Source organism: Struthio camelus, chromosome Z (assembly GCF_040807025.1).
Source record: "Struthio camelus isolate bStrCam1 chromosome Z, bStrCam1.hap1, whole genome shotgun sequence".
NCBI classification, from domain to species: Eukaryota; Metazoa; Chordata; class Aves; order Struthioniformes; family Struthionidae; genus Struthio; species Struthio camelus.
The window spans coordinates 30,340,971-30,365,136 of record NC_090982.1 but is presented as its reverse complement, the minus strand read 5'-3'; the positions used below and the strand labels follow the sequence as shown (position 1 = coordinate 30,365,136).

Sequence of the window (24,166 nt, the reverse complement as noted above, 5' to 3'; positions counted from 1 at the left end):
ACTTTGTAATGATAATTAGACATGCTGCTGTACGGATTAACAGTGCCATAGTCCAATGACATCTACAGACAATGGAACCAGTTAATCCATCTGTGCTTAAAATTGCATCCCAACTGGAGATGGAGAGAAGAAGAAAAAAAAAAAAACCCAAAACCATAAGAGCGAGGGAGGATTAAAAGAATGAGCCTCAGCTTGAAAACTCTCCTTTCATCAGTTTCTCAATTGCAGATCTGCAGTCGGTTTGCCTGTGGTAAGCTATTGGCAGTCAATTAGGTGAAATAAACTGGGAGGGTGACCTTCATTTCCTTTTAATAGCTTTTTCCTCCCTGCAATTGGGAGCTTCAGTGGATTTTCAGCTTAAATTTTATTCAAGCTGCTTTATTACACTTGACAGATTAGCTTTGCATAAACATACCCCCCCCTTCAAATTTGATCTGTTTTTTCTCTTTATATCAAATTTTGACTGTTACTTAGTTGATTTGTTAATCATACTTTAAAAACCCACACAGTTACATCTGTATCTGTCACAATCTTCTCTGATTTGCTTGTGTAATGAATTACTTCATTTCAGAGATCAAATCAAGTACTCATACAGCACATGTACATGTGATATTTGATTAGCAAAGATTAAAGGACTGTACTTTTTTAATGGATGATTTCTTTGGGACAAATCTGAAATGAAAAACCATATTTAATGGACTAGTCTTAGAGAATATGTCATGTAGTACAAAGAAATATGTATTAAAATATATTTAAAAATATTCTTTTTAGGATAGCAAAATTTGATTTGCCAAAGTTGTTACGGTAGCATTGTCCTGAGTAAGTCGTTCAGCTTTTCAAGTCACACAGTACCGTCTTTTAAAGGCAATAAGATCTACAAGTCCCACATGCAGTTATGACTTTTTTTGTAGGAAAGCTGTTTGAAAGCAGGAATAGAAACCTAAATTTTTTTTTCATTTTCAAATTACCTGAGGTCCTCCAGAAGAGATACGTCCATATGTCTTTTGAAAGACTTCTTAACAATGCAATACAAATCCAAAACTGAATGAGAAAGTGAACACAGGGGGCATTAATGTTCTTTGGCCGTGTAGATGCATGTGTGTGCATAATACTAAAATTACATGTATGTCACAGTGATCTTTGATCAATGATTACCGTGTGCTGCACAATAAGTTTCATGCTCTGACATGTCCTTGATTTTGTTTGAAAGGGATTATGTGCATCCCGGAAAATCTGAATAGCATAAAATTGGGTTGACAGTTCAGTGGACCCTTTGCTCCCCTTCAGTGAATGTGCAGTGTGTTGAGTCCTCTCCCCAGAGGGGAGGAGACATCAGTAGCCTGTCTGTTCCTACAAGCAGCAGCTGCACTGAAAGTAAGCACAGCCCAGTTTGATAGCAGCTGTCAGTATTGTTCAGGGATCCGACTTAGTGTAAAGAACAATGGAAGGGCCATGCTCTTAAAGTGCAGTGTCTTTCAAGACAAGAAAAGAAATAGTAATTTACCAGGTTAGACATCTATTATGAGCACGAAAGATCATGAAACCTCTTTGCAGAATGCAGATAGGTTGGAGCAATCTGTAATAGTGGAAGATGCAATCAAATAGCGTCTGGCAGCACGCTACTAAAGGTAATCCATGTATAGTAAATTTGAGGAGAAGAATAACTTTTTTCTAGCCAGTGTTCATTCAGATACTTTGTCCTAACTAGATGAAATCTGTATTTTTTTGGTGTTTCTGTTTAAGCACTGACTTTTTCCTCCTTCCTTTATCTTTAGGGGCCATTGTTCCCTAACACTTCTTGATTCAAAAGTTTCCTAATTGGCTTGATAGACTTAGTGCAAAACAGCAATTCCTGTTGCTGTTGGGCCGTATGTGAATTCTGGAAGGAAACAAAGACTTTAATTAGTGGAAACAATTGTTTAAAATAGAAAATATTTTTGAATCTTCTTTATTTTATTGTTCTATTATTTCTAGTTGAAAAAGTGAAAGTTTATCAGACTTAAAACTGTGAGGATAGAGACTTGCAGAATATGGATCTCATGGGACTGTGAGGTATTTCGAGAATTTACCTACCATCTCTAAAGCTGGCTTTTGCAGTCAGTGTATACTATGCATGTAAAGAGGAGAGAGAATGAGTAAATTGACATGCTCAATAGTATTTTCAGAAAAGGAAGTAATATAGTTGTCCTCGGTGAGGTTGTAAGCAGCGCTAATCCTTTGTGTTGGTTAAAACTTCTCATACTGCAGGAAAGAAATGTGGATGATGATTAGCTGTTGACAGCTGTATCTCTGGCCTTATTGTTCCTGCATGTTTTTGAGGGCTTTTACATGTCACCCATTGGGTAGCAGTGTGGCTAAACAACATGCATGTCACTTTTTTTAATGGCATCTTTCAATATGTGTGTTAAATATGAATGAGGTAGTAGGTTTACTAGATACTTAAATAATAAACAAAGTAAAATCCTTTGACCATAAAAGATAGGTGCATCTGTTAATTCCTTGGCACTGCATCGTGTTGCAGCTGCAGGCAGAGCCTGCATTTGGGGCTAAGGGAGAATACAGATCATAGTATGACAAGATTAAGTAGATTATCATGGTCTAACTTGAAGAAGTGGTTTAGGGGGAGGTGTGGGTGGGTGTGGGTTTCGTTTGTTTATTTTTTGTTTGATTAAACAGCAGGCTGAAAAATCAAAGGTACTCTTCCTAGCATGAACTTTGAGTAAGGGACAGTTATTGGTCTCTCCAGATGTCAGCTATGCAATTTTATAAAGTTTCTTTACTTTGAAATTAATAAACGAGGCAGTCTTGTAAGTAGAACATGCAAGTATCTGAAAAAAAAAACGTGAGCAGCAAGCTGGAATCTTTTTTAGCACTGCATTTTAGGTAGTGCATTGCTGAGTACTGAGGTAAGTCTTATTTTACCTTTTGAGGGGAGTTGTTACTGTTTCTGTGAAATGCATCTTTTTGGATTGACAGTACTCTTGAGACGGATTGAGCTGTAGGCCTCCAAGAGGGCTCTCTACTGTTGCATGTGGTGATTGGCTAAGGGATTAGCAAAATGTGGGATTACTTTTTTTTCTCTCCTTGACTGTGTTTGCCAGCTATCTATGGGATTGTAGTGTGTGAAGCTTAAGAGGATGAGGTTAACCTCTTGAGGGTTTATTCTTATGAGTGTGTAGTTAATCCTTGGAAAGCCTATAAATAACTAGGCTGTATGTTTCATTATAAAATAAAAATACAGCCTAGAACAGAAATGAATGCAGAACTTAGTGCAAGGGAAGAGCTAAGCAGCTGTAGCATTACTTTAGATCCTCCTCAGCAGTGATCTGCATTATGTGCCAAGTGAAGTAATGTGGGGGAAGGAAGGAGAAATGGATTAATCCTTCTCAATAAATGAAATTGAATGAGCACAAGATGCTGTCCTCACTTTTAGCATATAAATTTGGTAAGCTCAAATATGAATTTATTAAACTCCTACAGTAGGAATTTTTTAAGTGAGGAAATTTCCTGGCTGCTCCCCCTCCTCTTAATACATACAAACCTTAATTACAAGCAGGGATTCTGTCACGTTAGGTGACACTCTAGCTTTAAGACTTGTAAGCTATTTTTTTAATACAGGTGGTGAGTGGGGATGGTATTTGTCAGCATGACAGTTGATATTCCCAAAATGCTTATCCTCAAACTGTGGTCAGATTTCCTTTTGTCAGTGCCACACAGTTTTGAGGAAACAAACATAAGATAGTTTAATAGATGCTTATTGGTAGTTTGTCCTACTCAAAACAGAGTGCCTAGGAGGAGAGGTGCGAAATAGGAATGAATAGGCAATGGAGACATAGCTACATAAACACTCGTATGCACACACTTTTTTAATATATATATGTATATATTTCCCCTTCTCCTTCCTGTAGCGATAGGAAAATGAAGAACCTTGAAGCAGCAGTAGAGAAGGTGGTGATGGTGTCTAAATGTAACCGAGTTGCAGGTCAGGCTCCCCTTAACTTGCAGATTTTGTTATGTCAGTAAATAGAAGAAGCTGCATCTTAGACCTTATAAAAAAAAAAAAATCTACAAGATTTTTAGGAGGATTTCTCTTGTAGGTTTAATGTTTAGGCTTGTTTAGGTGGAGCAGCAAACAAGATCAGAAAAGTCAATGGAGAATGAGGTTCAGGAAGAGGTAGGCAGATATAAGCAAGGGAGATTGATGTGCTGGAGATGGTTCCCTCTCTTTGAACTTGCATCCAAATGAGTTTAATCCAACAGGTTACTTTGGAAGGAATAATTTCAGTGAAGTAGAAAAGGCCAAAGTCAGATCAAAATGCTGGAAGAGTAGGGTTCCAGGCAGGGATTAAGGAAAACATATTTAGTGAGCCTTAATAAAGAGAACATGGAATGGGCACTGGAAAGGCAGAATGACGGTTAAGGATGTGTTCTACTTTTGAGGATGCTTGAGACTGAGGAGAGTTCACATAAGTAAAAATTGTAGGCACAGAGGGTAGGTTTTCTGGTCCCAGAACAGAGGACTACTTCCTCTAGAGAGTAATTTAAAGCACCTCTCTTGATTAAGATGTGTAGGCAGAATAGCTTTCCATGTTTGAGGATGGTTTTTGTGAATGTTTCCCACATTCCTCCTAAGTTAGCAAGAAAGTAAGGGGAGACAGACTTGAAGAGATGTGTACCTACTGCTATCTTACTAATACCTGCTTTGCATTTACATGCAAAGTGAGGTAAGTGGGAGAATTCAAGTGGAGGATTTCACCTGAGTAGGTGAACAGTCGATAGGCTGTGACTACTAACTGATGTGAACTTCAGTGCTTCCCTTAAAAGAAGTCTGAAATGTGGTGGAATGGGAGGAGCAAGGAGTAAGACAGAAAGAATGAATCAGCTGGCTGAGACGTAAGAGAATCTCAGATGAGACCACACATGACATGAAATCAAATGCAGAGTTAATTGAGCAAGGAAGATGCCAAGCATAGTCATGAAGTTATCCTGAAATATGAGCAGGAACAGAGAAAGCAAATGTTGAGGATGTACACGTTGATCGGTGTAGAGCTGTAGGTTCGTCTCCTTGACAGTAGGATGTAGGTGCAAAGAATATATGAAGCATACAGATGGGAAGGGAATGAGGAAAGAGTTTCGAAGCAAACACTGTGATGATACTGAGGTGATACAAATCTTAGTGTGGTGGTGGGAGGAAGGATGAATTATTGGATTAAAGTATACAGACTGGGTGATTGATGAAGATGGAGTCAGTGGGAGTATGGTGCTGCAGAAGAGCTGGAGGAAGATACAGGTAGAAGTACTAGAAGACTATTGAAGACTGGAAAGGTGCGTAAGAACAGCAACTCACTACAGTCTGCTCAGAGGAAGAGTGAGGCGGACGGTAAAGATAGGGGCCTGCATAAGAGGACTGGAAGAAAAGGGAGAGAAGCTTGCTTCTGTCATTCTTACACAGAGCGAGAATAGTATGGGGCATGTAGGATAACTTTAAGAAATCCTAGAAGGCAAGGCAAAGAGGCGGTTTGTACAGCAGTTTGCTGTGCCTTATTAGACAGAGAAAGGATTTGCATATGCTACTGCAGTATTCCTGGTATCTGGTAACTGTGCTTCCTTCTCCTCTCTCCCCTTCCTTCCCCCCAGGATACTTGCTGAACTGTTAAGGTCACTGTCCTTTATAGCAATTAAATTTCTGAAAATAAACAGTACTGTTCTCAAAGGTGCTGGCTAACGATAGCTCTTAAAATCAAACATGGTCATAAGCAATAGCACTGAGATAGCAAAAGCAGTGATTTAGCAAAAATGGATTGCTCTAATGCACGTTCAAAGGTGATAGATATTTGGGAGAAGGAAGTCACTGCAGAATTTACAGGGAACTTCCAAAAAGCCTGTGTGGCTTGAAACAATAAACAAAAAATGAAGATAATACATTTTTCAGGATTGTCATGTTTTCGTTCTTTTGCAAGCTCTGAAATGTGTTTGCAGTAGCAACTGGGACAAAAGGGTTTAATATAAATGGTGATGGGCATCATTTAAACTACTGCATTTGAATTAACTTTTGGAGATTCATTCACCAAAAAGCCTTTCTACTCTATCATTGCTGTCTTCATCTTCAACAAGATTTGAATTTCTGGAGTATGAAGGAGTCTGGAAGGGAAATAAATTAAGGGAAAGAAATTAATTTTTAAGGTAATCATAAATCAGTAATAAAAACAAAAAACATACCAAACCCCAAAAAACCCCACAAGAGTAATGCCTCTAAGTCATTTTCAAATTGGTACATGCTTGAACTGGTTGTTTTTGGCTGTGTGGAAGCAGGAACATGCTTTTGAAGTGTGTTTAGATGGTAGCAGCATACCAACGGTAGCAAAAAAGCCAAATATGCAGATTTTGAGTTAGAAGGTGAGTAATACCAGGAACTTAAAGTTACTCAGAAAAGCTTAATATATGCTGGCAAATTGTGCAAACTAGAAGCAATGTGTGCTGACAGCTTCATTCTAGAGACTTAAGTCTTGCATCTTAATCTTCAGAAGCAGCAATATGTACTTGTCTAAAATGAAAAAGAGCTTTGTGCTTTAAGTGGCTTGTACTGACAGTGGTCAGAGAATATAACTGGTTCCAGAAAACCAGCTTTTGTCTAGTCTGGACCAAGAGACAGAGAATTTAAGGTCTTCTGTTGTGGTTTTTAGACTGTGCTTTTGAATTTGTTACTTTCCTTTAGAGTTTGGGGAGTACTTTGGTGAAGACATGTTTTCCTACACAAGGAACATTTTTTTTTTTTTCCTTTTCTCTGCCTCTATCCCTCTACCCCCTTCTGCTCTGTGGCATCTGTCCTTTGTGAAGGCTTTACTGGTTCCTCCCTTTTTGCAGTGTTTGTTTCTTCCAGTGCTGACTTCAGTCTTGCTCTGTTATCCCATAATTATTCAAAATTTCACTTAAGGGGAAAAAGTACCACTATTAATACAAGAAGCGTCCCGCCTAGATCTTTCTGTTCTATGGCTTGTTTCCATTTCCTTTTTTGCTGTAAACTGTTTGAGAGGAGGACTGTTGTAAGTCAAGCCTATGCTGCACACCTCTAAAAGAATAGCTGTTAGTGAAAACACTGTGTTTACACACACACATACACATGCATGCACACGTATGTATATATGTATAAAATATATAGTTATGCTAGCAAATGTTTCTTCTATTTATGGAACCAGCTTAAATTGTGTGACTGTTACGCTGCTGGGATAGCTGCAGATATAAGCAATAGTCATAGTTCAGTGGATCTGTGTTTAGTGTAAGCTACCAAGTTTTAGCTTGGCTTACAGTGCCTGAAAGCATGGAGGAGGGAAGAAAAGGCCTCTCTTCTGTTGGCAAAAGCCCTTGTGTGGATGCAGCTACACCAGTGGAGTGCTAATGCACCTTAGGGAGAAGATATCAGTTGACTGGAAGAATTTCATCTGCTGGCAGTATCCCCCATCCTCACCTCAGGGCTCTACTGGCATGGAACAAACTGCAGAGGCTCCACAGTGTAGCTAGGCTTCTGGTGTAGATCAGCTCTTGCAACAGTGCCAGTCATACTGGCAATGCTATGTAATTGTTCCCTCTGTGTTAATGGGATGTTAAAATTCTTACCATTTAAAAATTATCACTAAACTTTTGTTAAATAGTTAATTGCTGATCATTTTAGCAGAAAAACAACTAATGTGCTTATTCATTGGGTGTGGTGACAAATTCATTTGGGTGAGGTCACCCACATCTGTCATTACTGTTTACAACAATGATCTTTTTGAAGAGCCCTGAAGTGTAATATCTCTTTATCTTTCTAATTCTGATGCCTGGGCTTGCCCTCCAGAATGCCCGAAGGAAAGGCAGAAAAGCCTTACTGTTTAAAGTGAGACAGAAAGGCACAGCAAAAGCAAAAATTAGAAAAGCTACTCAGCATAGAATTCAAGAAAAAGTGTTTTTCCCACTTGTGGTCTGCAGTCTTTAACGATGTTGCAGGAATTAAGCAATGGTTAGTAAGCTACTCTTTGAAAATCTTTTTACGTTTGCTTATTGCATTATGCTGGGGAGCACTGAATGCAGATTTGGAAGTTATGTAGATATTAAGCTAAGTTAACATTTTAAAATGGAATCTTATGACTGCAGAAGAGTACTGTGTGTATTTGTAGGTAGGCCGGTACTGACTCAAGAAATTAAATTGATAACAACCCAAGCCTTTCTCTGAAAGATTCTGAAAGAATCTGAAGAATCTGAAAGAATCTGAAATCTGAAAGATTTCATTTTTCTTATAAATGTCTGAATTAATCATGAAATACAGAACATAATCAGAAAAGTCATGCTGAAGAATATATTTGGTACTCATACATCTTGCATAAAGATTTTAAAGAGCTCTCGAAAAAAGTATTCCAGTTATGGAAAACTGAATTTAAGGTTTTTACTAGAGAATTGTAGGTCAATATAACTTTGACCCTATTGACAACGACACTCTTATCTTCTACAGGTTCACTGGAAGCAATCCATGTACCCTAGTGGTTTATTGGCCCACAGTTAAACATCTAATGCCCTCTTCCTGTGTTCTAATTTTTTGTGCAGTATTTTATTCTCCTAAAGTAAACTCCTGATCAATAGAGTACATTTTGTTTCATAGGAGTTAATGTGGCAGCTTCATGCCTATCTAAGTCAAACTGCAACCAGTTTTTGTTTCCATTTATCAAAAGAATAAACTTTAGCATTATAGAAAAAGTGTATGGGGGCATTCATGCTTCTAAGTGTTCATGCTAACCTTTCTTTAGTGAGATTAAAGAATGTATTGTAATCTCTAAGGGGGGCAGAAGAGGAGGGACAGGGAGGACCCCAGAACTGGCCAGATTTAGTGAAACAGGTATACATCAATGTAAAAGTATAGGTAAGGCACCAGTGCATGAGGCGCTCTTTTTAATCTTCGTGAGCCAGTTGAAATCAACATTGTTTTTCTTATTTTGAGTTTTCTTGAGAACAGAGAAAGAAACAGGATCTCTGTGGGATTCTGTTCCAGGAGTCAGGATAGTTGAGAAGTCTGAAGAGGAGAGGAAAAAACAAATCAGTGAGGAAGGAATCACAGGAAGTAGAAAAGGAGTTGAAGAAAGCAAAACAGAAATGACTCTAATCCAGAATCATGTGCTTCATGACCCTTTGGAGTAGTTGGGACATGCTGAGGGTCTTGTGTTCTAATTTTTGGTAGATAAAAGTGATAAAAGGGGGCTTAGTTCACTAGTTCTGTCTTTTTCACTGCTCTATATTGGCAGAGCCCTGAAATAAAGCTTCAGCCATATTTCACTTATCTTAGAAATGAAGCTAAATTTGTGAGGACCGAGCTCTTTGGTGTTTAGGGAGGAGTAAGCTGCCTTTTATCCTAGTATACCATCAGTTTTTCAATTAACATTTGAGGCAATTTAAACAACCCCTTTCCACTTTAACCAGAAAGAAAAAAGTGCAGTTGAGATTATTAGTGTGGTTTGAGTTGTTTGAACAAGTGAAGGCAGGAGCTGTGAAAATGTGAAGAGCCTTCTGTTCAGAAATTGCTCTGTTAGTAGTATATTAAATCAAATTCCCTTAGTAGAAAATAATAACAAAAAACAAACTTACCTTAAGTTTTTCATCTTCCTTCTGAATTTGATATCTGTTTCCTGACATCAGTTATCTCCACAGTAAGAAGTTTGATTCCTGTAGGAGTGCAAAATAAATGGCAACACCCAAAGACGGTATCTCTACACATCTGTCTTTAATAAAGCATGAAAAAGGAACAGTTTTTTTTTTCCCATGAGATAGGCCTTTAAATAATTGTTGCACATAAATTGCATAGATATGAAACTTGTACGCTTTGGATAATTTCTGCCATTACTGTCCTCCTGTAGAGTTAAAACTCCTTAGTAGATGACATTTTTTTGGTAATATATAAATGGAAGAGACTTGCTGAAGACACTGTTTCTTTGTTCTGAAGAGACATTCTCTTCCTGCACCCAAGGCACCGTGGCTTGTTCATATAATGGATAGTTTTCAAATAACTTTTACAAAGCTACAAAGGCTCCATTCTCAGCTCACTAGCCAGAGATGCAATAGTGGGCACTTTCAACTTTGTTTACTAGGATATAATATGGCTTCCTATCTGTCAGAGTAAAAGCTGAGCCTTTAAAAGAAGAGGAAGTAAGGAAAGCCAATGAACCAAAACAAACACAGATGTTTCAAAGAAATTAGGTAGAAAATTCAGCAAGGAAAGTAGTAGCTGACTTTCATTTTTCTAAAATGCATTTAAACAAGGAGAAACTGGTAGGCAATACAAAGACAAACGGACAAACACACAGCTTAGTTTTGCAGTTATCTGCTATGGTACTGAAGAACCCTGGTTCGAATAGGTCAGAAGGAGATGTCTTGCAGGGACTGCTGACGCACTTTGCAATTAGTGAGTCTGATAGTGATAGTATCAAGGGGAAGAGGGGAGGAAAAAAAACCATATCCTGCAGAAATGAAGAAGTACAACTTTTCCTGCTGAAGCAAAATCAGAAGGTAAAGTAGTGCAGTGTTGCCTCTGTGTGCAAGGATACAAGTCTGTCTTTATGTATGTAAGGAAGAATAAGTGCATTCTTGATGGAGCTTACGTGTCATCCTCTGAAGCGTTATCTGTGGCCGAAGCACTTTTTTAAAAGACAGCTACTGAAAACTTAAATGGGACTATTAGCTAATAGCTTAGAGCCTAATGAATTTATTCTGGCTAGATTTGACTGTTGATAAATGTGTAGGGTGTAGGCAGGGTTTGTTTTGTTTTGCTTTTTTCCCAAAGTGGAGGGAGGAGACTGAATCTGGAAGAAATGTGATCTTGGGTTATTCTCTTTTGGGGAAGGTTAAAACTGCAGTATTGTTTTTAAGAATCTGCCTAAATGAGGGTAGAGGCTGTTGTTCGGTCAAGGAGCTGTGCATATTGAAGTAATTGCCCCCATCTTGAAGCTGAATAGGTGATGCTGGTCTCTGCTGTTTTGGTATTTGGAAGTATCAAGGTTGGTCAAGAGTTGTAAGGAATTCATTGGCTGTAAATATTTGACTCTAATTAGCAGAAGGGAGGGAGAATTAAGGAAGCAAATGAAAAATCTGCCCTTGGCAAGGGCAATGAAATTGAACGCAGTAATAAGTGTATTGGGGTGTGTATGTGTGTTTTGTCTTTCTGTTTGCTTGCTTGTCACAGAGTCATGTTTCTTCAGTTATACAGAAGCTGGCATGAACTGTTGTCTTTTCCTTTTTTTTAAAGTCTCTAAATGACTCTTGTCCTCAGTAAATATTTTTTCAAACCTTCACTGAGGTGGGGGAATCTGTTCCTAACAGCACTGGAAATAGCACTAGTAATGATTTTTGAATATCTTTCTCCCTTCAGCTGTTTCATTAGCACTTTAAGACTGGAGAAGACAATTCTTGTAGTTTGGGATCAAGCGTAACATTTTCCACTGTTAGTGTGCAACCACATCTGCATTTGAATTCAGAACTGTCAGTGCAGACAGCTGAATTTGCCCTTCCCTTTCTCGCTTTGCAAATTTGAAGAACTTATGTTTTTGTAGCACAATGGTGGATGAATTGGAAATATGTTTAAAATCGATGCTGTGGTTCATTATCTCAGTGCAGTTGCTTATGTATGCATCATTGCACATTTCTCCACCTTCCCACTTCCCTCTGGAACTGGACACAGCCCTTGCTCTGCAAGTAATGATAGTAATTGGTAGTAAGACAGACCTGTTACTCATCCTTTTCTGAGCACATTTCTTATGGCAGGTGTCTACTTTTTAATTAAGTGCTAATGAACATGCCTGGCGGACCATGATACTGCTGCCAACTTCTTCAGTTTTATATCTCACTGCTGCTGAGCTCTTAAAAGGTTACAGAGTAGGCATTAGTGTCTTTGAAGTGACAGTAAAGTGATTATATGCATAGCATAATTGTTTCTAGGATCTAATATGGCAAATGTCTAGTTACTAAATACATCTGGTGGGCACTGCTGTTATCCATCTCCTCGGTCTTTAGTTTTTTCCTTTGTGTGCGGCTCTTCCCTATTCTAGAAAGAGAATGAAATATACTTTGAACAATTCTAATTAGTAAATAAAAAGAGAACCCTGGACAGGGTTGTCTTTATAAAGTTTTAGGGAGAACTTGCAGCTTATTATAAATAGGTGGCATATGAATAACAAATCAACATGCCTAAGTCTTAAAGAGCAGCAAGCCTCAGATAATAAACAGTAAACTGCAATATACTTTTATTGGCATAAAAGACCGTGATCAGGTTTTCGGTTTTAAGTCAGTTTAACATAGTTATATATTTAAGCATCTTTGAAGATCATTATTCTCTGTTATTTTTAGTAATGATTTTGCTAAGATTCTAAGGTGTTTCTTATTATGTAGAGCAATGCGTTTTCTCTTATGGCTTTCATATTCTGTTTTGCGTCTTAAACTGAGCATTGTGGGCTTTGCTCCCCAGTATTCATATTCAGTCCTATCAAAGAAACTGGATGTGGCCCTTTTGGTCTTGAACTTTCAGCTTCAGAACCTGTAAGAATTCAGTTGATCTTCCTCTTTTTCTGGGACGTGTGAAATACATTAACTGTAGGCTACAGAGCCAAGGTAACTGTAGGTAACGTGTCTATAGCAGTTTCTTTGTAAAGACTACACTTCTAACGTGTTTGCTAGTTAAACCAGGCAAGAGAGTCATGAAAAAAGTAATCTTCGCAGGCTTCCTGGAGTGATCTGGACAAGAATGAAAACACTTTATTTTTGTTTTCCTGTTTTGACCTTCCCATGCGTGCACTACAAGCAAAGCTAACCTGACCACTTTGTGGAGGAAAGAGAAGGTTTCCCTCTAAGATAGTGATTTGGAGGTGAAACATGACTGTTTGCTCTTAGCCAATTGCACACCACAACTAGGTAATCCAATGTTATAGTGCAGATGGGGACAAGTAAGACCAGGGCTATGATCACAGTGCAGTACTGCTGATGCTTGTTGTCTGATGGCTAGAGTGCAGGTGACTGGCTTCAGTGACTTTGACCAAGTGGATAGTAACGACGAAGATGCCACCCCTCTGGAAGAACTGGCCAAGAAATCATGTTGTCACATAGTAGTTTCCAGCACGTTTTCTGAAACCAAAGTCTTGATAAAATCTGTGAGAAGGGAGAGGCCTCCTTTTTGTTCTTTAGAGGCTGGATCAAAAAAAAAAAAAAAAAACAGTTCTGTCAAACTTCTTAGTGCTCCTCCTGAAGCAGCAAGGTGTTCAAAACGAAGTTTCAGTGGCAATAGCTGCTTGATCTGATCTTGATTTTGTAGAAATTCGCTTACCGCGTTAAATGTTTTAGATTTAAAAAAAAAAAATTCTTAATACTTTCTTCAAAATATTAGTTTCTGTGTCTGTGTAAAAACAGATACTTAAAAATAAAAAAATACTACTTTCTTACATTGCTTTTGAAAGATATTTAAGCTTCTATTAAGAGTTAGCAAGAATAGTGATGAGAACACGTTATTTCCTGTTTTGAAGACTAGTGATGCTTTTTATGCTGCACATGAGAAGGAACTGCTAAAACTTGATGTGAGAAGCCAAAGCTTAGGTAAACTCATCACTGTGTAAAGTTGTCTGGGGAGTGTATGGCAAATTAAGATTTGCCCTCTTATATGAAAAATAAAAGATGACTGCTTTACAGTAGGGGGCAGTTGAAAAGCGAACGCTTAGCAGATGCAGTCCAGAATTCTTCAGTGTCAGTCACTTGTACCTAGAGGATTTCGTAAACAGCTCAAAGCCTATTTTGTGGTGGGGTATAAGAAATGAAAGTATAGGAGTACAGTAGTTAGCTAAATAATAAATTGTCATCAGTATGCTAGTAGATATTATACTGCTATTACTTTAAAGACTTTTTATTTCTATAGAAGATGATGAAATATTTTGGATCAGTTTCAGTATTTTAGAATAATTTGTGAAATATCATGAGATTCAGTCTAGGTATTGGTATGATTTTGGTAACTCTCAGTAGTCCAGGATTAACTTTGCCTGCTCTTACAGTGCACTGGCCTTCAGTGGGTCAGACTTGCCTTGTTTTGTTGTATTCCTTCCAAGTTTCTTCCCTCTCACCTGGCAATTTTGAGAACAGAAGCCTAGTACCACATTATCACTTAATGGAGGAAATGTGGAAGAGTACCTTTGAAAATAGCTGTTTATGAAGTAGATATGTGTATCTACCTGGACATGGCTGCTATAGTTAATCCTTTCTTGTACAGTGGCTCTAGATATGTCAACTTCAGATCAGATACAGTTTTGCTTTCTTAACTATTGAAAGGAAGCTTTTTAAAGTTGATCTCTGCCTTGGACACTTCCTCAGAGGGCTTTGCTCAGAGTCTGAGCTTCCTTTTCCTCTGGTGTCTAGCTGAGATCATCCTATTCAGCTATTTGCTTGTCTCAGTCTTCGCTTTGGTCTTTTCTCATGATGCGTACGTTCAGCAGATGGGTGGTAGAGCGTGGCCAAGGGGAAAGGCATGTTCTGTCTTGCATTCGCGTGCCCAGTGGACCAGGCACAAAACAGTGGCAAGAGGCAGAAAATCTGTTTTCGTGTAGCCTCTTAAAGGACACCTATGTCCAAGCCAAAGATCATTTTAGAGCATAATCTTCTGAAGAGTCTAAGACATCTATGCTGAGCACATAGGACAAATTAGGTGGAGAGCTGAACCTGGAAAATATTCATAAAAGGAAAATGTTAATAAAACCATAACAGCATTAATTAGAATCTAATACCTAATATTTATACTTTGGGAAAGTCATTCCATTTTAAGGAACCTTCTTCCAAAATTACTTGAAAGTTAGTTTGTCAGTTTGGTTAATGTTTTATGTCCACTCATAATGGAATTGATCTTGTGAGCTGCCTTTGAAACAGGAGATGTTTTAGTTCATTAATGCCGTATTCCTTGTGGGGAGTTCCATGAGCTCGCTGACTCTATCTGGAATATCTGTATTCTAAGCCCAGATTTGGTTCCTAAATTGGGTTCGTGAATAGTTTTTGGTTTTTTTTTTTCCCAAAAGCTTAGCTAGAATAAAATCTGTGTTTAACTACACCAATTAAATATTAAATGGAGCAGTGTCTTTTAGATGTTCTTTAATATTCAAAATAGAAGCAAACCTGCTGTTTCCAAATGGAGTGTAGCGCGAACATTTCAGTCTTGCTAGTAATGATCAGTCTTATCAAGCATGTTTTTTCCCCTCTTAGGAATTCTGCTGATGCTGTTTGTCACTGGTAAAGTTGTGACAGGATATGGCTGCTCGAAACAGTTTACTGTAGTAAAAACTTTTTCAGGCTGCAGAACGAGTGTCAGGCTAGTCTTTATCTGGTTTGTGGGACATGAGGGCAGTCTTCCACAGGCATCGTTTCCTTAGCTAGTATAGCGCAGGATATATAACGTGGGATAAAGAAGGAAGGAGCTAGGTTTAAAAACAAATAAAGTAATGTTTAAAAAAAGAAGTTGATTCTCAATAACTAATCAGACTTCTTCTCCCTTTTCCTTCCCAAACTATGTGCTACACACTGTTCTTCTGGGGATGATGATGCCACTGGGAACAGCAGCAGCAGTTGCAGGCTCAACATCTCTCCCACGGCCATGGACCTCCAGTGCCTCTAACACCACATCCATCAGGACTTCAGCCTCCTGGAATCCCTCCGCTTGGAAGCAGTGCTGGCCTTCTTGCCCTTTCTAGTGCTTTGGGTGGGCAGTCTCACTTGGCAATAAAAGATGACAAGAAGCATCACGATGCAGAACACCACAGAGGTGAGAGGCATGGCAGGCCTGATTAGGACATTGTCAGATTTGCGCATTGCTGCAAATTGTGTGCAACTATAAAGAAATCAAGTTATATAGAATGAGAACAAACTGTTGGCAAACTTAAAAATGTCTGCATTTATACCACTGAAGCAAAATTCAGCTTGGAAATTTTCAGTATTTGAAATGGGGGATCACCAGGTGTCTCCCGCTCTGCAGTTTGCAGGGCGTTTTGACATCCTGGTAAATGCTTAGTGTAACACCAGTGGCCTGCAACATGTTGTGGAAAACTGTTATACTGCATACCTGGGTAATTTTTTCAAAGAAAGTAATGCTGTTAAATGGGTGGGTGGGAAGGTAGGGGGAATGAAAAGTTAAATTTTTGAAGTGAATGTGTTCAAACAAAAGGTTTAGATAATTGCATCTGTTACCTTAGTTTCATAAGCTTAAATTCTAGTACACAATTAAATATTGGGCAAAATTGCACTTGACTAATTTTTGAAAAGAAAATAACTTATTCTGTCATGACATAAAACTAGGCTTTGTGTATGGTTAAACTGTAAATCATGTTTACAAAATACTGTAATTTTCAGGAAATCACTGTATTAGGAATGTGCAATGACTTATATAAATAAAAGCCATTTTAAAACTGTTCGCGGCTTGTGTTCTAATTTTTTTCCCCCCTTTTTTATTTCTGTTCTTGCCTCTGTGTCTGAACGGGCATGTCTGTGCATTTCTTGGTTACTACGGGAGCAGACAGAGAGCCGGGCACAGTAAGTACCAATACTCCCGCTAACATTTCCACTTCTACATTATGTGATAAGCAGAACTTGCACTGTTTGTCTTTTTTTATTTTCCTTTTAGTCTAATTTCATGATAATAAACATATATTTTCTATTAAGGTAACTCTTGGTTTATGTAGAATACTAGCAAATTTTCTGGGTGGAGAGCTTGTATGAATCTAATAGATTTGTTTGAGCAGAGTGGTTTTGGGGACCCTTGAACTTTAATTAGACTTGGCTGCTTTAAAAAAATGCTGCAAGTCGAACAGAACTTTGTGACCCCAATGCAAAGTTTGTAACATTCATAGCTGGAGTTAAGACGTTTCCTTTAGGACATTCAGAAATTAAAGCTGCAGAACAGGTGAGAAATTTGAAATTCATATGTTAGGACTATGAACAGATTTTTGGCTCCAGCAGTTTCTCTAACAAAAGAGAAGTCATACAAATGTCTTTGTTGCTTAATTTATGCTTTAGTTGTAACTACCCTAGAAATACTTTTTCTCTACATTGAATCTGTAATAGAATTGATCTGAGAACAGTCTTATTCAAAAATCAGCTAAAGAACTACTTTATTATAGTTTTTTGTACTGTTATGTTTTGAGTGATATTACCATATTAACCTGCGGGGAATGGCCATGTGCAACTTTTACTTCATTTTAAATAACAAAACAAATTCTGCTTGCTGATGCAATAGGTAAATTTGATCTTTCATTTGTTTCTTGATTAGAAAAGAGAGGAAATAACTTACTAATTGATAACTTTATGGTACTAAACTTTTGTTTTTATTGCTTGTAAATGTTAGTTGTTTTGGTACTGGGCTCGAGAATTACTTCATTGGAAACTGCATTTTTGAGGCAATCTTTCTTTCTGAATTACAAAGCAAGAAGCATTCATTTCAGCTTGCTTAATGTGGCAGTGTTATTAATGTCAGTGTAACTGTGGAAGTAATTTAAAGCTGTATTTCTCTGAAGCCTCAGAGTTATAAGCACATTTGTCCTTGATTGGTGTTGGCCAAGAGGAATCTCGGCAGCTTCCTCAGGAGCTGAGGAAGGAGGTTTGCACTGTATGTGTGTGATGGCTTTGTTTTCCGGGTGGGTTGGTTGGTTATTTCCTGTCCCTCCTCCCCCACTAGGACTGTCTATAGTTTGCTGAAAAAATTTCATGAGAGAACTTTTTTGAAAAGAATTAGGCATGGTGCACTCACCCTACTTCCCTCCCAGTTTGTCTTGATTAGCAATTGCATAAAGCGTGTTTGAGTTAAAAATTCACATGCTCAGAATGATGATGTTGTAAAATTCAGAGTGTGAATTTCAGATGTCCATCAAAGAAAACAGCTAAGTATAGCTCTTGCCTATAAAGGGAAGACTGTCAAAATTTAAACCCACCTTCTGTGTGTTGTGGGCATTTGCAATATCACTTACTTAGCTTACTGTATATGTTCAATTGTATTTAATTAAAGGTATATCAAATTGTCACTGCAGTTGCTTTTGTCCCTATATGTGTGACTCATGCTTGCTTGGGTATTATCTGTAGTAGGTGTGATATAACCAGCTTTTTATGTTGGATTTCTGCAGAGGATCCTTTGAACAATCTGAGACTTTATTTCATAGTAGAAATTTGGCCGTAGGGATATGTGACCTAGAAGTGAGTCCAGGTTACTACACTACTGTGGTTATAAGTCCTTTCTGGTCTGAATGCAGAATAATATTTTATAGTTAAATTGAACTGTAATTGCTGAATACAGGTGAACTGAAGCAGGAGGCTACTCATTTGTTTAAATACTTAGTTAAATAGAATCTTGGTTTTAATGATAGTGGTATCTTTCGTGAAAGAAGCATGCATAAAAATTGACAATGAAGTGAATTTCAAATTAGTGGCCAGAATGGTCGGTTGGAAATGATTTGATCTTTGGACTTTTCTATTTCTCTATCTTTAATAGCTTCCTTTTTAATTTAAAGTATATCTTAAGGATAATACCGAATCAATCACAAGTATACAAAGTGTACCAGCAGGACTGTTTAATTATTATGTATTGTTCTAACCGAGCGGTAGGTTCTCATTTTGCGAATTACTGTATAATATCTGAGTCATCAAGATAAGATGAATTTGGTTTTGGGAGCTGCATGTTAAGTATAATGGTGCTGCCAGAAATCCTGACAGAGATGTGCTTTGATCATCTAAGACACCAAAGCCCATGCTGCTAGTTATCTAAAGTGACTGTGATGTCTAATATTACTGTGCAGAACAATATGATTTCCATCAAAGATGTTTGGTGCAACGTTCTGCTATCCTCAGTAGGAGCTGATAGCTTAAATCTGCAAGCTTGAAAGACTGCTATTTAGTGTTTAGAGGTTTGACTTTAAATTGTTTTTAACGTAACATTGAGTTAAAGTATGTTTTGGCCTCTTTTAAAATGAGATCTGGTTTTGGTCTCTTTAAAGTCACTTTAGGTAAATATGCAGTCAAGAGTCCTTATCATATATTTTGAAATATTTCCATAATGCAGTGAAACTCATGTATTCATAACTGAATATAAAATAGAATATAAAGTTATGTAAGAAATTTCATTATTGTTCTTGATTGTGTGATCAGTGTACATTTAAATGCAGGAAAAGTATGTAAAATGGCAAAGGCTAATTTTTTTATACTGTTTCCTTTATTTTTTAACCTATCTTTTTACTTACTGAAACATGAAGTTCTTCATAAATGCATATTTATGAAATACTTGTATGGCATTTCACTCAGTAGTAGAATGTTTCACACATGAAATGCTGAAGTTGTTTGGTCAAAATGAAAGTGTAGGACTGCGTGGAGAATGGCAGGTGGTTTTTGGCTGATGTAACTCCAACTATCCAAAATTGAGCCACGTTATTGTGGGAATGCAGCCATTCCTACTATTGTGACACAGTTTGGCTATAGGTAATTAAGTCCAGCAAAGCGAGCAAGTTTTTCAAGTGAACTTTAATGAAGTTTTAGAAGACATCAGTGCGAGTCAGCCTTCTCCACATTTTTCTCTGGAGAGCATAATGGCAACATCTGTCAGACTCATCTCAGGTATTCATTTATCACTTGTCCTCCACTGTTCTAGTATCCTGCCTGGACAGCATAGAAATGCAAATGTTGTCAAGTGCTCTATTGTATCAATAATAATTTGTAGACAGTGAATTCTAACCTTTTTGTGTGCTTGAGATTCACATTGAGGCTGCTGTTTGTCTTTGTCTTCCTGAAAAATATTGAGCTTATTTTCTAAGACTTAGGAAGTGCTCATAAACTTTGAAAGAAGTCTGTTTCTGCCTGGGTTGTTTTGTGTAAATGTTGCCATTGTTTTGTAAAGCAGATACTCTTTTCTTTACAGCAGAAAAATATTCTGTATCTTCAGGTCTCCATCCCGTTCTTCCCTTCCAGTCTTGAGGGCAGGGGGCATGCACAACTGAATCAGTTTTTTTGTTGATAATGTATGCAGGCTGTTTTTGAAAGTTTTACATTTTAACTCTTTTAAATGGGTGGAGGGAAGCTACAAAACAAGTTACATGAAAGCTTAGAGTACTTTTTCAGTGTAACACATGTATGCTTCTTGGTCTTTGTCGAGAAAGTAGGTTTTCTGTGTTATGGCTTCTAACTAAGAAACTTGAATTACTTAAATCACTCATGCCTTTTATTTTTTACTGGATAGATTTTTGCTTATTTTTATTTTATACAACTTGAAAATAAGTTAAATTTTGTAGTCTCTGAATGCAAGCAATGAACTGGCTTCGGCAGGAGTTAAGCATGCAGAAGAGTGCGTGGGATGCTGTCTTATAGTTTAGCTTGTAACTGATACAAAGCAGCATGAGTTGGTGGCTGGTGCCAAAAGCTGCATAATAAAGGGTGAGAGGATTGAAGTGGTCCAGCTTAGGTATTTATGAATAATTTCTGACCCCTATTTTGACAAACATTAGCTGGAAAATACTGAATTCAAAAGAAGTCTTATTTATTCTATGTTAATATCCTTGGAATATTGAATCAAGAAGGAAGGTGATTCAAATCCAATTAAACTTCTAGATTTTTCATGTTCATAATATAAATATACTAGTCTAAAAATATCTTACAGTAGAGGTAGAAAAAGAGGGAGCAATTGGTAGTTTTCCATCACCAATCATTTAAAACAAAAACAATTCACTTTATAGGTGAATTCTTGGTTTGCTGTTTTATGTGGTGTTTGTTTTGCACAAAGCGTATTCAGCAGAGGAAGGTTATTGATTCTGGAGTCAAATAATTCTTCCATTGGGTACAATCTTTTTATGCTTTGCTGCGGGGATGTCTAGCCCCTCCTACAACCTGTACTGTCTTTATATGATTGTGAGTCCTGACCGTGAGCAGCTGGACTGCTAGTATCTGCTAATTTGGTTGTATGTCATAGACCTGATTCTGTTTTGCCTACTCAGCAAAGGATTGTATTTGTTCCTGGGTGCGTATGGATATCTGTAGATAGTACTGGTGCTTGATGTAGCAGCTCAGCTCCAATATGGTAATCACATGACCGGAACAGCCCTACTTGACAATACAGTCAAGTGCAAGTTGAGTCAGCTGTCATAACTGGCTGTAATGGCCAGTGGTTGCACTTGATTTAGATGTACCCTGCATCAGTGAATGGCTGAGCACAGAGCAGGTTTAAGTGTGTATGTTTGGGGGTAGAGAGGGAGGGAGGGATAGGGGGGAACGCAGCACTAGAAACGTCTTAATTGGAATCAGGTATAGTTGAACCACGACAGTAGATGTGATGTAAATTTTGTTATTTAATTGCTGTAGTGATCAGCATAAAGTTAATTGTCAGTACTGTATGTGCTAGTAATTGTGAGTACTATATGTGCTGTACTGCATTATAACTGGGGCTAAATGAGGTATTGTGGGCTTCCAGCCTCTACTTCTGGCATGCATACTTGTGGTTTGGAAATAGTCCCTCAGGGGAATCAGCGTGGCAGCGAAAGAAGTGTATTTGAATAATGTGCGTTATATTTCTTTTAGGGAACCTGTCTTCTCTCTGTACATTCATGACTAAGTTTTCCTTTTATATTTGCTGCTGGTGGTTTCAGTGTTTGAATTCTATTGTCAGCAAAGTCACTTTGAGATCTGGAGTTGCATGTTATATAGCCTTTATGCAGTCTGGTAACACTGACGGGAAGTAATGCTACATTAAGCTTTTTTCTTCTTTCAAGACTTATGTGAAGATGGGGATTCATGTGAATAAATAAGTTTGAATCATTGGAGGAAAAATAAAACACTTACTTAAAATGAATTTTAATTATTCTGATCTGAGATGTGTGGTCTGCAGATGTATTGGTAATCCCTAATAAATCAGGTTCTTAGTGTAAAAGCAAGGATTGTCCTCAGTTATGAGTCTAATCTGTTGAAAGTAAGACAAAACAAAAACTGGTGTCATGCAGTTTCTCTTGAGGAAGTTAACTATATTTTTATATGTACAATTTTTTGCAACTTTCAGACTAATTTGCTGATATCAAAGGTGTCAGTCCCAACTGAAAGTACTGGTTGTACTAGAACTACTCACAGTTAATATACTCACAACTTCATATCATTGAATGAAATCTTAAACAATTCATTATTTCAATTACAATAGTAGTTCACAGAAGCAAGTTATTTTTAATCAAAAATTTTACTTTATCTCCTTTTGGTCACAGTTTTAAAAACTTCCTTTTAGTCCTCAAATAGATACTGGTTTTGTTTGTTTAATTATTGAGTTTAATGGTGCATTTTGCCCAAGTAACAATGGTTATTTTCAACTATCAGCATAGCTATTGTGAAGTAAATTGTTCCATAATAGCTCTTAGTATGGATACTGTGATTCCAAAGAAGTGTACCTTAAGCAGATTTGATAAGTTAAAGAAAAGCTGTGTTATTCCAGTGTAAATGTAATTCCAGTGTAAATTCCAGTGTTCGTGGAGGAGATGTTGCAGAATAGGCTTGTCAGGAGTTTTCATAATATTTATATGATAGGTCAGCCCTCAGGCTTTTGAGGAAAAATCAGACCAAAGAATCTTTATTTGGCATTTGGAAGATCCTATGATCTATAGAAATTATAGAACGTGTTGCAGATGCTCTTAAGTCTTGGGTATTGCTGGTCATTCAGTCCTCAGAAGAAAGGCATTCATCCCAAAGACTATTTCATATTCTTGCTTTTTAACTGTAGGTAATGACATTTAGGTATATGACATAGGTATTTTAGAGGTAATAAATTAGTACTGCAGGAACTGATTGTGTGTTAGTGTTCACCTGCTAGTTGTTTTATGTAAATCGGGTCTGAGTTTTGAATGTTTAGCTATCCTTCTCAGTATTACAATTCTAGCCATCAAATTATACAGAATGTGGTTGGCGTTACCTAGGTAGGCACGTTTACTCTTATCTGGGCCTTTGCATGAAAGGAACATAACATTAAAAAAAAAAAAAAAAAAACACCAAAAAACTCGGTTCTTGCTAATTACATGTACTTTATGCCAAAGTTTGCAAGCTGCTCCCTACACCTTTGTGTAATGACTTCAAATAGCAGGGTTGCTAAATTCTTCCCAGCTGCTGTCGCCCTTGCCCCTTGTCACTTAATTTCAGCAAGTTAAAGAGAAACATATTTATTCACTTTACTACATTGACTTTATTTTATTCTTATTTCAGCAGAGAAATAGTCTTTGTATGATTTTTGTAAAGGGAAATTTTAACGACTTTTATTTAAAAAAAAAAAAAAAAAGCATTTGCAGTATTCATGTCTGTGGTCAAGTTTAAATTGTCAGCATACTTTTTTAACATATTCTCCTGCTATAGACATTATGGATTCAATATAAAAATAAGTATCAAGATCTGTCCTTAGAAATAGGTTTGAGTATTTCCAAAACACTGAATCACTGAGCTTGTGCATTTGGGAGGAGATGAAGGGTTACATTCAGACTGTATTTATTGAGGCAGTTAGTTCAGTGATCCAACAAGCTCACCTTTTAGCTACAAAACATTGTGGTAAAGACATTATTTTGAGCTTCTTTATACTGAATTTCATTAGACCCTCCTATATGCTTTATGTAAGCCGCTTGGCATTTGTTTAGCTTGGATAGTCATGAATAAAAGAGCTTAGAGTTGGCTTTAAAGTGCAGCTTCTTGAGGTAGGAAAAAGAGGATTCAGATTACCTTATGTACCCTGTTTTGTTTCTCTTCTCCTTGGGACTGAACACTAGTGTTTGAGTGCTTCAAAACTATCGTACAGTCCCCAGGTTTTAAAGGGGGAGCCATTCAGTGCGTAGTTCACTGGCTATTAGTATTTCTTCATTGTATGTTAAGAGTAAGTATCTCTCTGGCTCCTACGTAGGCATGAATATTTGCTTTGTGGCTTATGTGTATACTATAGCATATATGTTGGTATTAGACTTTCCTCCTGTGAAATATACATGTGCACATGTAAATATGCATTTGGTATTTATATGAGCACGTTCTTATTTATGTAAGCATGTACTTGGCTTTTAGAAACTAGCCTTACCAGGTCTTTGTAAACGGTTTTTTTTTTTCTTCCTCAACTCATTCAGCATTTTGTTCACAGCATTAACACATCACTGAACAAATTGCT

At 37.4% G+C, this 24,166-nt stretch overlaps 1 protein-coding gene across 4 annotated transcripts in view; it reads left to right on the top strand.

The window, feature by feature from the left end:
• LOC104152774 (TLE family member 1, transcriptional corepressor) overlaps positions 1-24,166 on the top strand; it is a 73,934-nt gene that overhangs the window by 25,692 nt on the left and 24,076 nt on the right. For 2 of the 4 annotated variants that reach the window (XM_068927061.1, XM_068927058.1), the window contains exons 7-8: positions 15,592-15,796; positions 16,544-16,560. In XM_068927061.1, the coding sequence (XP_068783162.1) occupies positions 15,592-15,796; positions 16,544-16,560 (222 nt within the window). The remainder of the gene's footprint in view (positions 1-15,591; positions 15,797-16,543; positions 16,561-24,166) is intronic. The other 2 variants (XM_068927060.1, XM_068927057.1) reach the window with 1 other exon arrangement.